The following is an 18,718-nucleotide window of genomic DNA, read 5'->3' on the forward strand; positions in this document are numbered from 1 at the left end:
ACATTCAAAAGTAAACCTTTTTGGTTGTTATTCCTCTGCCTCATCATCCAGTTTACGTTGGGTCACGGAGATCTGATACGGCTTGCATGCAGGACAGTACCGTCATGTGATTAGCATTTCAGGAAGGGACAGTTGCCGTCTGGGTTGTTCAGGATGCACAGTGGACCTGCCAGGGCGGGTGAGCGCTCTCTAACGCTGCACGTGTTTGACAAGGGCCAGATGAATCCAGGAGCTATCGGTGGCGCCCCGTAAATCAAGGAGGCAGCTGACGGCCGGGATAAACGTCTGTTTATCGCCCGGGGCCACCCAAGCATGCTCTCTCCTCCAAACAACCAACCAACCACCCTTCCACCCAAGAGAGGAAAAGGGTTCCTCCTCTCCCATTCAACTTTACAACCCGTCCAATGCATATAAACACACAGGACTGTGCAGCCAGGTTATGTGTGTGTGTGCATGTATGTGTGTGTGTGTGTGTGTGTATGTGTGAGTGAACATCAGGTGTATGTGTGTAGAGTATTTATTCTCATATTAGACACAGCAGGTTGTCACTGGACATGCTGTCAAAGTGACAGCAAAAACCAGCATGTAAATGTTCAGTCACAGAACAAAATGACTGCGTTTTTTTTTTTTGTCTGGAATTAAACCACATTTCTACACACAATCCAAAATGGATCCCTTAAATGTTTAATGATAAAAGTTTTTGAATTAGCAATATTATAAATTATTAGTTGTACTTTTATATTTGTTAAAAATGAAAGTAGTGTGCTGCACATCATGCTTGAACTGACACAATATCTGATTGGATATGACTGGCTTTAGCCAAGCCGTGTTTCTGCTTTGTTCTACCAGAATGTGGAGCACATCTGAGAAATAAAATTGAGAGGCTTCTTATTAATTCATGTTTGTCACAAATGCAAAGTAAATGTCGCAGTGTGAACGACTCAGCTGCAGCGTGTGCCAAGAAGATAGGAGATGTTGAGTTTCGACACCAGTTTTAGCGAAATGATAAATGATTTCCTGCATTTACAGGATGGATGTTTGGCTTTCCGAAATTACTTCAAAACTGAACTAAAGAAAATTGCTATATTTTTTACAGAAGCAAGTGTTTGATCCTTAGATTACATATACATATTTATTTCACATTAGTGAATCTCTTTCTTATTTACCTATTGGCATGATGAATTTTCTCTTTCTCCTCAAATTTCTAATAAAACAAATATAATTTCAAATATAATTTATATTTAAACCAATATAGCTAAAAATTATTTTCTACATTTTAACATTATAATTCAAAAACTAACTCATTAAAGAGCATCAATTCAGGCTTTCTCACACTTTTTATTCTCCATTGTTTGACAGTAATGGATGACATTAGACCGTCTTTTCAAAACCGATCAGTTAAAACCACCGGCTGCACCTCCTCCACCTCCATCACCTCAAATGCGTTCCTTCCCAACACCCTGCACCCCAACCAGGACCCCCTGGTCAACCCGGGCTCACTCAACATCCCCCTTGTTAATAACCGCAAAGGAAGCCTGCTCCCCGTGGGGCTGGGGCCTGCTGGGGCCAACCCCTCGAAACTGCGCCTCAGTATCTCAGGTCCAGGAGATGTGGCGGCCAGATCCCTGGCTGAGAGTCGGCTGAACCGGGCCCGCAGTCTGCCGGTGAAATACCGCTACCACCCCAGTAATGCCATGCTGCTCAGTCACAGTAGGCACTGTAGGTTGCCCCCTTAGCGGGATGCATCAGCCAGTAACCCCGCCTGTCCCGTCCCTTCATTTTGTCTTGTTTGCTGCATGACGGTTCACTCTGCTGGAGCTGCTGCTGTTGTTGCTCCTGCTGCTTTGCACGGATTTGCCTGCTAGTGCAGTGGCTGCTACTGTCTACATCGGGGTACTTTGAATTTAGAGACAAAAGAGTTGCGTACCAGTATTTATTTTCAGAGTTGTGAGCTCTGAGGATACTGACCTTTGGGAGCTGAAATAGAAATTTAAGTTTATAATAATTTACTGGGAAAACTTTTATTGCCAAGTGGCTGGAAAGCATTTAATTTTATTGTTGTGGGTGTAAGTGAGAACTGCTTTTACTGGTAACAAATTAAGTTTAAATCAGAAGGAGTCTGTCAAACAATATGGAGAGGAATGCATATTTCCTCGTGGTATTTTCAAAGTACATTAGAGCGAGAATTATTTGTAAAGTGGAAAGTGCTTGTGATATTAGCTATTCCGAATGCCCAATTGCATAAAGGAAATGTCAGAGAATGACATTTTATTAGAAGGCAAAGTCATATTTCTTATCTTTTATTAGCAGAATTAGGTGACAGCCTGGGATGGGCGCTCCGACAATAATGAATTTCCACATGCTTGGAATAGTCACGGCTTGCAGGCGGCGTGCACATTGATTTGCACTAATATCATGCTGTGTTATTGATTTCTAACCAAAGGACTAATACGGGTTTGAAGTGACGGTGCACTTGGCATTTGCGCTGGGAGAGTGCAGAGTGGATAAGAGTATCTGGGTGCCTGTCTGAAAGCGCTTGAAACTCGCAGACAGTAGTGTAGATCAGACTACTGTTAGCTCGACTGAAATCTTCAGACGACCGGGCCTGGCCTCACTCTGGCTGCTCTTTGTCGTCCTCCCTGTCTGACTGGGACTCAAGCAAAAGTTTGAAAAAAAAAGAGCGTTTTTTTTCTTTTTTACATATTCCTCAACACAGAAAAGCATAGTTGACAGGAAGCTGAACTTAAAATTAATCTTAGAAAAACATGGCTACAGCTCAGCGTCCTGCAATTTCTTAACACCAAAGTGTCAAACACAAAAATGGATGATATAATAATTGGTCACACTTTGTTTTTCAGTACACTAATAATATGTAACAAGCCCTACTTTGTATTAAATTAGATGAAAAACTAGAAATTTTCTTCATAAGACAGTTTTAGACCCTTATTAGACTTATTACTTATTATAGATTAAAGAGTAATTAGGGATGCATTATAGTAGAACTGCACTGTAAACTACTACAAAGTAAAGTGAAATCACAAGAGGTAGAGGAACATTTATCAATGGGTGGCTGCACAGATTTATTGTAAATCTGCAGCCACAGCAGCCAAAGATGCCGTGTCTCAAGCAGCAGATGTATGATTTCACTTTAGTTTACAGTACAGTTCTGTTGTAATGTCTCCCTAATTCCCCTCTACTAAAGTCTAATAAGGGTCTAATACTGCCTTATTAAAAAAATAATATTTCAAGTTTTTGTCTAATTTTACAGGAAGTGCAGCTTGTTATGGCTTATAAGTGTACTGTTAAATAAATTCACCTAATCTTTAGATCATTTAGTTTTCATTTAAACTTTCAAAACTAGTCCTGACCTTTTTCTGCTTTCACTTTTCACAGTCCACTAAGTCCAAACCTAGAGTGGCCTGTCCTTCATGATGTGTGTTGGGTGTTCTCTTGGCATGAAGGTAGACCTGTAGAAGAGCTGTTGTAGATAGTACTGCAATGATGGGGTGGGGTTTAGATAGTTTTGTTAAAAATGTAAACTCAAGATCCATCTCCATAACACTTATTTATCTCATTGTCATTGCTTTTGCCCGCCCCCACTGACAATGACAGTCTGAACCATCACATGGCAATTAATGGTGTAGGTAAGCATGGTCACTCTGATGCAGACTGCTAGAGGTCCAACCACCTGCACAATTCAGAGGGAGCAGATGCTGTAGTGTATTACTCAAGGCCCTGTAAGAGTGCACTTAGAAGAGCCAAAATATGGAGGTTTTGGGATGTCAGCCTTCCGTAACATTTTCAGGTCATAAATTGCTCTTTTCTCCGTGGTTTTCTCCTGCCTTTCTCAGATTTACCATCCGTTACTAATGCTTTCTCTATATTTTCTCAATTTGACACTGAATTATTAATTTTCCTTTTTCTTCTGTTCATTTTTTTTTGTTTGCAATGACTGATTGATTGTTGGCTATTTTTTTTTTATATTCATGTCAGGTCCAGCACACATTCCCAACCATCTGTCTCTATTCTGACATTCTGTGCATGTGTTTGCAGTCGAAGACGAGCATCCATCAACTCTCTCGCCCAAAAAAAAGCAGCGCAACGGAGGGATGCGAAACTCACCCAACTGCTCGCCCAAAATGATGAGGTAAGAGACGCTGATTTTATTCCCCCTTCCAGCCTTCAAACGAGGAGTGAGAGGAAGTCAGATACAGGGAAGAGGGGATGGAAGGATGTGTGTGAGAGATACTTCAGAGGCGGATGCTGCTGATGGTGAGATGGTGGGAGTTTTGGATGGATGGGAGGGGGCAAATTAGGGGTGGCAGAAGAAGGAGGTAAGAAAGTCTGTGAGAGAAAGCGAGAGGAGAAGTGCCCTGTTAGGCTCTGGCTGTTTAGGATGGCATGCTGTCAGCTGTTAATGACAGAGCTGAAATAATATTTCTGTCATGAAAAGCGGCTGCGAGGAGCCGTTTGAGAACTCCTCTGGCTTTAAAGTCCCAGCTGTCACCTCCTCCGGTCTGGTCCACATGTGCTCCTTAAACAATGCTGGCACTAATGACACCGGCAACCAATCAGAGGGACCTGCATGGTTACTTTGCCCTCAGGCTACTTCTCTATTGTGGGAACCCCTGTGAGTACTGTTTCTGGTACTTAAGGCCATATGTGAGATGTATCATCACAATCAAATATGAATTCAAATATTACCTTCCTTTTATCCTGTCCTGTGGAATTAAATTGCTGTTAATTGATTTTGAAAGATAAAAGGGGGTAGGTTTTTGCGCATCTCCGGCTGCGAGGCGGGGTTAGCAACACGACAGCGTGGAAAATTCAGGGAGGCCGAGCTGTGCGGATTGGGACGGCAACATAAAGGCATGGTGGGGAAGATCTAACAGGACAGGAAGACTCATAGCGACGCTGGCCTGCCCTTAATGAGTGTACGTGTTATAGCCGTCAACTTTATGACTGAACAATAGGGAAATCTAAAGAGAGAGCTGTGTGTTTCTGTCAAACACACGCATCACTGTTAGTATTTATGCAGTGAAGCTGCACTGCAAATCATGTTTTCTGTATGGCATTTAAATTAAAGTTAAACAAATATACTTGTCAGTCTATATCTGTATCTGTGTAAGTGTTGTCTGATATTTTTAACAGAACGTCATGCAAATTGTCTTTGTTTAATTGTGGCCCATTCTTAAATATAGAATATATACATAAACACACAAAACACACCAGGATAATTTACAGTCAATTTGTAAAATGCAGTTTAGACCTGAATCAAAAACAAAGGATCAAACACACATAAAATTTTCTGTTAAAAAAAAAAAAAAAAAAAAATGGCGCATGTTGGACCACCTGTATGTTGATGTTACAAGTGCCTCCAGTTCAAGAATAGAGAATAAATATAACCATAGAGAATTATAATTATAGAAAACAGGAGGTATGTATATATACACATATACACATTCTACTACAATATATAGGAAAAATCATAACAATAACAACAATAAAAATATATGCAATAAAAAGTGTTTAAAGGTTTTATTTGTCTTATGTACAATATATAACAGCATATATAAAACTAAAACTGCAATGTATTGAAAATATAGGATGAATAGAAATACAAGAATAGATGTCAAATTATGTACAAGCGTGCATCAAGCTACAACCATATATAACAGTTTAATAACAATGATGTATGTATTGCACAGTGAGTGCAATATTGGTCGGGCTCTAGTTTTACAGGCAGGATTTTATGTAATCCAATAAATTGAGTTTTAAATGCATAATATTCTAGATTTCTTTAAAAAAAACAATAGGATCAGACTCATATAAGCAGTCATCACTTACCACTACTGTGTGGTAGTGGATGTATCTGCAGAGACCCTGCCATCTGCTTGTTTTTCCTTATTTTCTCATTAGTTTGCTGTGCTCAGGCCACTTTTCCAACCCAAAATGTCAGTATGTGATGCCTTGGAATGAGAGACAACAATCGTCTATCCTTCTGGTGCATTTACAAACAGCTCAGACAAATCCTACTGATTCTACCTTTAATTTATGCACATAGGAGTAATATCTAAATTCAAAATATGTTATAATATTGCACTATATTGTTTTTTTTTTTTTATTATAGCACTGTCCTTACAGTCTAGTAGAGTTCTTTGTATGTTGGTCCTGCTAGCTTCCCTTAGGCAGCATTCCTCCTACTGCACTGGCATGCCTGTGTGATTCTGTCCAGAATACTTGTCGGCCTCCCCCTCAGTTCTCTAGAAACCAGGCACTTAATAAGCCTTCACACTTGCCGAATCATTAGCCCAACACAGAGTCATACCCTTCAGTCTAGTTTGCAACAGAGCATCATTTTAGATGCCCTCGCTCAGAGGGAGAAAAACTGCTACAAAAACAACCAGACATTGGCACATTTCCAGCTAACTGCTTGTTTAAAAGGCTGTTTAGTTTGCCTAACTTAAAGCACAAAACCTTTTCTTCTCTTCCTTTTTTGCTTAGGAGATGGTCCCTGTTTGCCATGTAATATATGCATCTTTGCTTTGATCTCGCAGTGATAATAATTCTTGCGAGTTATTTACTCAGTTTTGAAAACGCTTCAAAGCGATGTCAAAGTTTTCTCTGCTTTAGGGGTGCTTCTGTATTCTGCTGGCTCTTGGGTACTGGGATGACAGGTCCTCTGTTATAGGTGTAGGTTTTTTTTTTTTTCCAAGTCTTAGCCCTCAGCGAAACATCAAATTACCCATCACAGTCCACAGCCCCCCTTCACAGCTGCCCCCGTCAACATATAACACCATATATATTAAACAGTTGTGCTTTACAAGGTGGATTTTATGCACAATGAAAAGTGATTGTTTGAGGTAGCCTTAGGGATACTTTATTCTACAAGCAAGGAGGGGGAAAACACAGTAGAGAGCTAGCGAGAGCGCAAGCATACGTATCAAGTATGGTTTTTACAGGACTTGCAGCCTGAAGGCCTTTGTAAATAAATAATGATCAACAGATTGGCTGTGGGCTTTTGAAAAGCATGCCTTTGTCAGTTTGCATGATGGGGAAAATTTTCAAAGCGAGAGGCTGCCTTCGTAGTCTGGCAGAGAGGGATTGGGGGAGCACGCCCATCCCCAGCCTGTGACTGCAGAGTGATGCACTGGAATAACTCAACTCTGTTTGAAATATATACTGAGGGAGGGGGGATGAGGAGGGAGACACTGGAGTGAGACATGCTGTAAGGGAAATATTTGTCCTATATAAAAATGCATCTGATAAAATATTGTATCTCACTCTGGGAAAATATTTGCTTTGCAAGCCAATGCAGTGAACATTTATTCAGTTTAGAAATTTAGTAAGCATAATTTTGGCAGGGAAAACCCTAAAATAAAATAAATAAAAATAAGGATACATTTTCAAATTAAAAGTTGAAAGCAAATATTTTAGGAATTTATTTAAAAATTAAAGTCGGTGTACTCAGATTATTAGCACACTGAAGTTGGAATAATGACTTCCCGACTCGGGAAATGGGACCATTTGAAGATCACATGAATGCAGCATAAAATTATAAGATATTTATAAGCCCTTGTAAGAAACTTTCTAACAGTTTATAGACTACTTTAGAATTTGAATAAAATTCCTATCACTGTTCATAATGCATTACACATTTGTTGTGTTTAACTAACTTATGTATTTCATCATTGTTAAATCTTTGCTAACCTTTTTTTGTTGCTCTATTAACATTAATATATATTAATATATATGTTATTATATATTAATATATATTAATATATACTTTATTAGGCAGTTTTTGCAACTAACTATACACTTGTTGAAAGTTAACTGTGCGTTTTTCCAGCTACCGTATCTAAAGTGAAAACGTTATGTATGCCTTATGTACTCTTGTTACTTATTAAACTAATATATTCTTTTTAATTAAATCTAGAAAAAATTAAAATCTGTATTTTTGAGGGTGACATTTAATCACAGTTTGCATCCTAGCTTACCTATTGTTAGCACGGGAGTTGGCTCACCAAAAATGTTCTAGATACATACCGAAGATAATCAATAATTGGCAGAAATATATAAACTGAAAGTATGAGCTGATTTGCAGCAGTGGCCTTGTGGGTAACACTTTATATTACTGTCCTCATAATAGGCATTTATTAATGGGTATGTAAGCTTTATAAGTCCTTATAAGTTGCTTATGAACATTATGATGTGTTAATAAGACTATATAGGTGTTCATCAACGTGTTTATTGTTAGATTATAAGACATTTATTTAGAAGCTTGTTTTAAGGTTATAAACTGCTTAAACCCTTAAGGTTTTTTTTTTGTTGCTTTATTAAGATTAATACATTCTTTGTTATGCATTTATTAGCAGTTAATTATATACTCAGTAACAGCCTTATAGAACCTGTTCAGACCTGGTATTAACATTTGTCTTTTATATTTTATATTTTATTTATACTTTGAAATTCAGGAATTTATTCATAAATAAAATCAGTGGGTCTTTTTTTAATAAACTCTGAGGGTGACATTTAATCACAGTTTGCACCCTACCTGACCTATCCTTAGCTTGGCTGTGTTGTTGGCATTAACACCACGCCATTTACACCATTCCCACAAACCTCTTTGACGGGTCATGACTGACGACATGCATCCAATCGCTGGAGATGTCACGGTATCATCCGCAGCTGATATCCCTTGGGCGTGGCACTGTGCCTCAGACGTCATGTCTGCTCTCCCCGAGTCTTGTGGTAGGTTCAACCCGAGGCGGAGAGAAGGCAGCGGGAGAAGGAGGTGTGCGGAGCCTGTGACAGGCTGCCAGTCACACCGCTGACAGCTCTGTGAAAGATAGCTGTCTTGGCAGAGAGAGCTGGAGCAGCAGCCCGCCTGCATGCGCCAGTCAGCCCCTGTGTGGAGGCGAGCAGAGCTGAGCAGATTGAAGTGACGGGGGCTCTGTGGAGTTGATTGGCGCAACACGCGCCTCTGGATGAAAGATTCAGGCTGAGTGTAAAAACACTAAATGCTGTCAGTGTTATTATCACCTGCACTAACTGATAGAGGGAAGAGAGGTGGAGAGAGAGGGTGGCTAATTGACAGCTTTTTTTTTTTTAAACTTTTACTTTTCCTGCGATGGTATGCAACCCAAATGCAGGCTGAAGGAGGAGGCAACATCAAAGCCTTGTCAGCGAATGACAGTGTTGATAGAGGATAGAGAGAGTGATACTGAGAGAGATGTATGTCAAATTCTTGAGATGTTTTCTCCCATATTACTCAAATGTCTGTCTCTCTGCAGTTCCCTGTTTTTGGAGTCTGTACAGTGCTGTTTAGCCGAGGATTTCATTATTTGGGTAGAATTGTAAATAAATTGCACTTGCATTGCTGTTAAAAAGGCAATGTTTATTGAGGAATTTTATGTGCCAGAGTATTGTGCATTTCTTTTAATATCCCAGATTGTTACGTTTCCCAGTGGTGGTCCAGGGGACGAGTGCCGTAACAATAGTAAAAGGTAACCCAGGGAGAAAGAAGGAAGGGAAACTGAGGCACAAACAAGGATTTTTTTTTTTTTAATAAAGTAAGGTAAAAAAGCAAACACTTAATGACAAATAAACTTAACACTAAACAGGCAACTAGCACACCAAGAAGACACCAAGACAGTGATTGATCTCAGATGCTGCCAATCACTGCAGCTGCAAGGAGGGGAGTCGCAGTACCTGGACACAGGAGAAACACACACACAATCCTGTGGCATGTAACAATGAACAGCGCTACATTTTTTGCATTTTTCTCCTGACTCAGTGTTTCGGGTGAAATGTTTCTGGATTGCCTTTAGAGGGACTGTGAGAACACGTCTTGTAGGATAAGTGCAAGAACAAGAGAGGCGGTATAACAGGACTGACAGGAGCCCTTTCATGGTCAGTGTTACACCGGATAAAACTCAGCAGCCCACTGCTGTGGATTAGCCTGTTTGGTTGTGACACGCTGTTGAAACATTAATGGCCATCAGTTGGGAAAGCAAAATGTGATTGGGCAAATTCCTGAAATATTTAAAATGTGAGCCTGTTGGAGCTTTTACTATTTGCGCCGCATGGCGTCAGGAAGTGGAAGAGAGGGTAAAAGCTGGTAATTGGCCTTGTGTTGTCATGCCATTCAGTCAGTAGCACTCAAGTCCTGACGTTCTCTGCGCCACTGCGAGCAGCCAGGGTCTTTGAGTTTTCTGATGACTTGACATCAAGGACATGAAGAAACGGAGGAGTGATATGATCCTTATGAGACCTAAAGTAGCAAGCAGTAGAAGGTTTCACACTTTGAGAACGGATTAGACTTTTAACATGTTGTATGAATCGACAGAGTAGATCTCAAGAACCGCAGGTGGTCCTTTTCTCCTCTTTCATGTAACCAATCATCCACAAAACAGTCTAATAATAAATATATTCTTCTGTCTCCTCAGTCGACATGACCCCCTTCTAATTCCTGGAAATGAGCAAATCGAGAACATGGACATGAACGTGAAGAGGTATGACTCAACAGGGATGTTTCACTGGTGCCCCTCAAAGGACATCGAGAAAGTCATCCTGGTGAGTGCGGCAAAGATCTGTGTAACTGCAATCCTCTAAAGTATGATAGAATATGCAAAAAAAAAAAAAGTTAAAGTAAGTATGCTCAGGAGCTGAAGTTTCCCCTCAATATTGTAGTAACACAATCACATACTAATATGTACTGAAATTTCTCTCACTGCCTCTCTGTTGTTTCAAGGTGAGTTTATTGCTTTCTTTTAAATATCCACCGAGGACCTGTGAACAGCATTTCAACACTCCATGCATGGGTTTGCTCAGGTGTTTCAACAAGGCAGTTTGTAAGCATTTAGGTTTGTGCATAATTTGTTTGGGCAGGGTTAATCCTGTCCAAATAAAACATAAAATTGAGGGTGCAGCTACATATATAGTTGACATTTAAGCATATTTGTTGCTTTTGTTTGACCAGTACACTACTGACCCTTTTCCTCTTAAGGGAGGCTGAAGGACATCCCATCATGAGTTGGGTCACCAAAATGTTCTAGATATGTACTGTATATGGTAAAATGTTTAAACTCGAAGTATGTACCAGTTTGCAGGGTGCCCTTGGGTAACCCTACTGTATATATTGTATTAATGGCATGGGTAATAAGCATTAGTTAATAGGTGATAAGGCCTTTATAAGTCTTTGTAAGATGCTAATGAACATTATGATGTTAATAAGACTATATTTCTTGATAATAGCATCACAAACATGTTATTCTGCACTCATGGGAAGTTGGAATAATCTGAAAAAATTAGTTCCTGAGTGGGGAAATTCACCTGAAAGCCCACCAAGTTGGAATAACAACTCAGAAAGTTGGTAGAAAAATTTTGTCACACATTACCAAGTCGTTGTCTGATGAAGTCTGATACACAGAAACATGGCGGCAGAAAGTCGATGTTTGGTTGATATCCTTTTATTAATTCACATATTCCTATAATTCTTTTGTTCATATGTAATTTTTATGATGGTATTATATTGTAACTGTTAGTTGCAGTCCACACAGGGTTACCTGGATTATGTAGAAAAGTTATTTATTAGCTTTAACCCTGATGACTAGTCAAGTAAAACAGATTCAACATACCTGAATAGGAGCATGAATCTTCCATCCGTGTGTTTTTTCACATTTGATTTGAAAGCTTATCAGTACACTGAATTCAGTGACTACCCGACTTGTAAAATGGAACCATTTTGTGAGACATTCATAAGCACTTTAAAGACTGCTTAAGACTTTTAATAAAGGGCTTATTAGTTTCTTTTATTTTTTCTAACATGTTACACATTTATTGAGTTGCATTAACTTATCTATGTTGTCATTGTTATACATCTAAAACTTTTTGTTGCTCTATAAAGATTAATAATGCTTTATTATGCATTTATTAGCTGTTAACTATACACTTATTAACAGTTAACTATGCTTTTTAAAGCTACTGCAGCCAGAACTATGACATATATGCCTTATATAGTCTTAGTAACCATAATAATCTTAATAAGCGTCTTGTAAGGACTTATAAGGGCCTTATTACATATTAACTAATGCCTATTACAAGGACAGTAATATAGAGTGTGTTCCTTGTTTCTTTTTTTTTTTTTTTTTTTAGTTTTTCCTTATGGCTTCAATCCACAAAGATACAGTTTTAGTTTCAAATTGACTGGTGTCATAGAAGCGTTTAGTTTACTTAACGTGCACCCAAACTTGCAGTGAAATGCGCGTCAAGCTGGCGTGACAGGCGACAGATCTTGAAAGCAGGCCATTCCATTGTTCATTCTCGAAGTGAACGTCATACAAAAGAGGAACTTTGTTTATTTATACCTCTCTGATTTATGACAGGGTCCTCGTCATACATACTGTATGTGCCTCAAATCTTACAAACTGCATTTTTCAGCCTGATTGAATCGGCTGCCCTTTGAAAAAAAGACCACATGTTTTGTTGTTGTTTTTGTTCTGTAAAATTCCTCTTTCTGATTATCCAGTAAACTGCTTATAAACAGAATAGTGGTTAACCAAACTTTGGTTATGTGTAAATAGTAAGGCTGGCTGATGAACTAAATACTTGGTTAACAGACTATTTGATATGGGTTTATAACAGTTTTAAACACTTTAAACTAAACTTGTAACCTCACGCACATTAGCAGCACTAATCTCTCCTCTGTAAATGTGTTCGTCTCTGTTTCTCTTTCTCTCGTCTCTGTCTGCGCTCCTCCTCACCCCTTTCTCTCTGCTCTTCTCCCCCCTCCCCTTTATCCCTATGTTCCCTGCAGACCCGGAGTGAAGCCTCCATGACAGTGCTGAGCGGCCATGTGGTGGTCTGTATATTTGGGGATGTCACGTCCGCTTTAGTGGGGCTGCGAAACTTGGTGATGCCTTTAAGAGCCAGCAACTTCCATTACCACGAGCTAAAGCCTATAGTGTTTGTGGGCTCGCTGGATTACCTGCGGAGAGAGTGGGAAACTTTACACAACTTCCCCAAGGTCTCCATATTACCTGTGAGTGCACCAGGAGGCGCATTTAAACTGCAATCTCTGCTCGACTAGCAAAGCATTGACATTTTGAGAAATCCTGAGAGCGATTGTCACTTTGATTTGATCACACATTACTCAATTGAATGATCACTCCATGAGAGAGTAGTCAACCCCCCCTCATCCGGAGCAGTGACACATCCTGCATATCCAAAGTGGAGTTTATGTGTGTTGCAGCTGCAGTGCCCATCACAGATGGCGTGGCTCACTGCCTTAGAGCTTGTTAGGCCTGGCTTGACTGATGATCAGAGGAGAATCCCAAACACAGCCGTCAGCGCAAGCTAGCCTTTAGATTAGTCCATGTCTCTGATTCTCCAGTGCCCAGTTAGATCAGTGGAATGTCATCGCCTCAAAACAAGAATACTTGTTAACTAATTTCCCAAAGCTCCAGTCCGCTCACTTCTTAAATTTGTTTTTCTCTCCCCCATGTCTGTCTGTTCTCTGCGTTTTGCCTTCTCCCTCTCTGTCTTGCTCTTTCTCTCTGTTCTCCTCACCCTGAAGGGTACACCATTAAGTCGGGCAGATTTAAGGGCTGTCAACATCAACCTCTGCGACATGTGCGTAATACTGTCAGCCAATCAGAACAATATCGAAGATGCCTCACTGCAGGATAAGGAATGCATCTTGGCATCACTCAACATCAAATCTATGCAGTTTGATGACAGCATCGGGGTCTTACAGGCTAATTCCCAAGGTAAGGAGCGTCCTATTAGAATCCATGTGCACTGCTGCCCACAGGGGACGGGTTGTGGCAGGGAGGAAAGACAGCAGTCAAAGATGGAAAAAGAAGGGAGGAAAAGATCTGGGGAGGAGGCGGGGAGTGAGAGGGCCACACAGGAGGGAGGGATGTAGTTTGTCAAGTGCAGTCTGCTAAGTGCTCTTAATTGAAATACTCTGCAAGTGTGTTGTAAGTGGCATCTACAGTATAAACTCACCGGTCACACTTTATTTTACTGTACACTAAAAAGATGATGAATCAAATGAGACAAAAACTAGACAATATGTTCTTTATTAGTTAGTATCTAACTAATAACTAATAGTATCTTATCAGACCCTTATTAGACTTCATTATAGGGTAATTAGGGACACATTACAACAAAACTGTACTGTAAACCAAAGTGTATTACTTCCCACTATTAGAGAATTTCTTGGAGCATAATTTGGTGCATAGTACAACATAACTGTACTCTAAAATAATGTGTATTGTTTTCCCACTGTTACATTATTATACACATTCCAACAGAACTGTACTTTAAACTTCACATATTGTTTTTAAATGTGGAAGTAGCAGATATGTGATTTCACTTTAGTTTACAGTATAGTTCTGTTGTAATGTGTACTTAACGGATTGTTATGTCTTATTATTGTACTGTAAAATAAAAGTGCAACCAACTCACTTTACTGTAACTCCTGAATAAGTGCACACACAAAACACTGTGTTGATTGCTTCATCAAGCCTTTGAAGAGTGTTTACTCCACATAATTTTCTGATCGTTTCAGTCTTGTCCCTGGTAATTACATGCTGCTAAACCTTCTTGATAATATTTTTTAATGATGTAATCAACATGACTGTGTCATTTGATGTTGTTCCCCCTGATCTGGTGTCTGGCAGATCGTCTGGAACAGATTGTTGATGTTTGCAGACAAACACACGAACCTGGCATCCCATCAGGCCTCATCATCATTAAGCAGCTAGTACAAATCACCAGGCAGGCCAATTCAGCTGCTCCTCATTAGTCACAACAAAACAGCGACACATGCACGCACACACACCTTCGTGTTTGAATGCGCGTGCACATGTGTCCGCGCACATAAAACACACACAGAGACATTCATGCCAATGCAATCTATCCATGCACATCCACAAGCAGGTAATCCACAGTTTATGATTAGCCTGAAAGACATGACATGCCTCGAGCTCAGCACTATTTAGTGCCACCACAGTGACTGTTGTAAATACAAATCAAAGTTGAAGGTCCAAGAGGCCGTTATTTTTTAGTGCAGAGCACTTCCACATGTTTTAGGAGAATGCCAATGCTGTTATTTCTCCAGCCTTGAGTGAGTGATGTGCTGTCGATAGCGGTGCCACCGAGGAACAATAAGCAGGGGTAAATCTTAGAGCATGCCGCTCTGGGGAGCAGTATTCACAGAAAGCCACCTCAATATGGAAGCCCACTAGCCTATATCCTCTGCTAGGGTCGATGGATGGAGCCTATTGTCATCAATAATTGGGTCTTACATCAACCACCCATTTCAGTGATAAATACTTCACTTTAGGAAACACACACATGCACACACCACAGTGACATGCAATCATGCATACACAAGGAAACAGACGCGCATACCCAGACGCTGCTATTGTATCATAGGTATTGCTTTGGGGATTCCTTCCTCCTAGCGATGCTCCCATTCAGACACTGTCTGTGGAATTTAAAACAAGAAGGTGCAAATGAATAAGTAAACATGCTCTTTCCTGGGGGAGAGCTTCTCACGGCTGCTCTAGCATGTAGTCAACCACAGAGCATCACAGTGCCTGGGGGGCTACAGGGATAAGGGGGTATGTAACCCAGATCTCACTTGTCTATTGTACATTGTAGCTGAACAAACAAGGTTACAGCCTCACTGCAGATGAATACACACACTGTGTGTGTGATCAGGCTGATGTTTTAAACTCTGGCTTCTCTTATGTTAGGCAACAAGGAAATTATGCAGTAAATGACAAAATGTAACATTACAGGTATGTACCAATTATAAAACTCAATTAAGAAGAAAAGTTTGTTTTTGTTTAAAGAGATACAAGGGTATTTTATGTGTCACAGATAGTGATGTAACAATCCCAAAAACTCAAGGTATGATAATACCATGATAAAAAGTCTGCAATATATATCCCTGCTATAATAAAAAACAAAGAAAAAAAATATTTTTTAAAAATGTCTTTATTCTCTCCACTAGGCCATAACTCAAGATTTCATACAATAATTCTGACAAAATATCAAACAAGCATGTAATAGAATAAAATAATGAAGTGATGACATTTTATATGCAAAAGGCCCACGGTCAATTCAATTTTTTGAAACACCAACTGGTAGGGGCTGCAAGTCATCAACAATTGCTAGGCTAAAACCAAGGCTTACCGACTTGCAGAGTGGGGGAGTAACTAGTTACATGTAATTGAATTACTAAATAAATGTAATTGTAATCTGTTACACTTACTGCACTTACTGAGAAAAAAACATGTAATTGAATTAGTTACTAATCAAGATGTTGGTGATTACAAGGGTATTATATGCCAACAATCTTTTCCGGTTGCCTGGCAGAGATCTGCACTCTACTCAACGCACTCTTTTAGTTAAATAATAAATCTGATGAGGACAGCATTTGTTTTTGTATAATTTTTTTTTTCTTTTAGCTTAAAGTTCTTCTGCTTTCTGTCTTAAATAGAATAAAATAAAAGTAGCCAGCCATGACCTAAGCATGTGCATAATAATAATAAAAAGAGAAAATAGAAAATAATCAAATAGTAATATGGTATATATTATCAGTCCGGTACACTATTGTGATATATTTTTTATTGCAATATCACAATACTTAATGTTGCTACATCATAAGTCAGATGTGAATTTTTCATGATGGAATAAAATTCTTGCATAGACTCACTTCTAGAGATATCTCAGGGATTTTACTCTGACTCCGTATAGGAAGACATACAGCTCTCTGTTTTGGAGCTCACCAGCTCACATCACAACTTTTGAGGTGTTTGTAAGCTAACAGCTTCTGAAAGCAGCTCAGCAGCAGGCCTCATTTATCCCTGTTCTGCTGTACACACCGTGCAGAACGGAAACTGTTTCCCTCCGTACTGTCTTCATGTTCACTATCATACAATAAGAGCTGCGTTTTAGAGGCAGTATCCAAAAAACTTGCTGTCACTCTCCAGTGGAGTAAACATCATCCTTTATGGACATCGACAAAATGATGTTTGCACTGTCTGAGCTCGTGCTCCCCGGTTGACTCGCGGTGTCAAACCTCTGCTATTTCCAAGTTCAATAATTGGTATAACAAGAGTTATGATTATCCATGCTTCAGTTCAGTGTGTGCTTCCTGCTGCGTACTAAACTATTTGGTGTCTTTTCTGTTGCAAAGGGCTGGGAGATCTCTTTTGTAATGTAAGCAGCTCATTGAGTTTCCTGACAGGAAACGCACACTCTCACACACACACATATATCAGGAATTTGCAATCCTTTTAAAACTTTGTGACCTGAATATATTCCCTGCATTATGTTTCCTTGGTGGTGGCACTATAAGCTGGCATTTTGCTGTAGTCAGCACTAAATGATGGATGTCAAAACACAGTTGATGCATTATGCATATAGCATTACAGATTTAAGGTGTTTACTTGTCACTTTGAGGAAATGCAAAAATGTGAAGTCATGTGAATTCATACTCCTGTCACTTGCACTTGTATTTCATGGTTCTCAGCCACGCCATTCCCGATAAAAGGTTTTCCGGATCCACTTCACCAATTTTATTGTAACAAAATGAACAACATATAAAATTTATGTCTGCCCGTTGATGGAGGGACGTGAATGCTAAATATGTCTTAGCTGACCCCTAAAAGCACAGGATCTGGATTGCAACTTTTCGGCAGGTGCCTTGTTCACTTAGCCATCTCCTCCTCTGTCTTTTTTTTCTGTCAATCCACACATTTATGACACAGAAAGCACACATCAACGACTTCATGCTGACTGAGCTGACATGCACTATGTATAATGGTATTGATACAGAGTTCCAGGTCATGGCCTCATGCTTATGATACATCTGTAGTAAAACACACTTAGAGACATGCAGGTTTTTGCTTGGACTGTATTTTTGTTTACCTAGACAAATGCCATGTACATTAATGCCCCCAAAAGACCAGAATGTTTTTGTTATCAGTCTTTCTTCCGTTTAAATGTATAATATTTGAGAAATATCAGGCTGACAATTGTACAAACTGCAGTAACTGCACTGGTTTTAAAACCTAAAATTAAATTTGCATTATTTCGCTCCCACTTTTATCTTGAAAGATTTCCACTTTGATAAACTGACATCTTAGCAGTGATTTTATGAGAATTAGTTGTAAATAAATTTGTTATATTGATTGATTGAATATGACTGATAATAGTATAATAATCACAATGAGGTTTATTTTGTCAAATAAACTATTTTGTTGGTAGATCCTGTTTCACCCCTCACAGATTAGCCAGCATCTGTATTTTTTTTTATTAAGGGGAGACACAACAGATGAATATGGTCTGTTTTAACTAATAGATACCACTAAAAACATTAAGAAAGTTTTCTGAAGTGTTATGTTTAAATATGCAAATGATTCACTATCTGATGCTAAGTTTTGATGAATTTACAAGAAATCTTAAGGTGCAAATACGATATGATGTGTTTTATATGTGCAGTGTGTCTGAAAGAAGACATGTTAAAGAAGCAAAATAGCAAAATTGACCAGTGCATGAAAAAGGTTATTGCCTGTAGTGTCTTTCCCTAATTAGGATCTATCACAATTATTTTTGGTTTAAAATTATCAATCAAAATGTCCTAAAAAAAGGCATTGCAAACTTTCTTCTTTTTTTTTTTTTTAACTTTATTTATATT

The 18,718-nt window shown here is 39.2% G+C and overlaps 1 protein-coding gene across 17 annotated transcripts in view; it reads left to right on the forward strand.

Moving 5' to 3' along the window:
* kcnma1a (potassium large conductance calcium-activated channel, subfamily M, alpha member 1a) overlaps positions 1–18,718 on the forward strand; it is a 181,175-nt gene that overhangs the window by 144,891 nt on the left and 17,566 nt on the right. For 11 of the 17 annotated variants that reach the window (XM_084736191.1, XM_084736193.1, XM_084736195.1 and 8 more), the window contains 4 exons: positions 4,054–4,147; positions 10,449–10,575; positions 12,818–13,042; positions 13,577–13,769. In XM_084736191.1, coding sequence (XP_084592317.1) covers positions 4,054–4,147; positions 10,449–10,575; positions 12,818–13,042; positions 13,577–13,769 — 639 coding nt within the window. Of the gene's footprint in view, positions 1–1,359; positions 1,720–4,053; positions 4,148–10,448; positions 10,576–12,817; positions 13,043–13,576; positions 13,770–18,718 lie in introns of all 17 variants that reach the window. The other 6 variants (XM_084736201.1, XM_084736184.1, XM_084736190.1 and 3 more) reach the window with 1 other exon arrangement.

The sequence above is a fragment of the Lutjanus erythropterus genome, chromosome 14 (assembly GCF_056507025.1).
Source record: "Lutjanus erythropterus isolate fLutEry1 chromosome 14, fLutEry1.hap2, whole genome shotgun sequence".
Lineage (NCBI taxonomy): Eukaryota > Metazoa > Chordata > Actinopteri > Lutjaniformes > Lutjanidae > Lutjanus > Lutjanus erythropterus.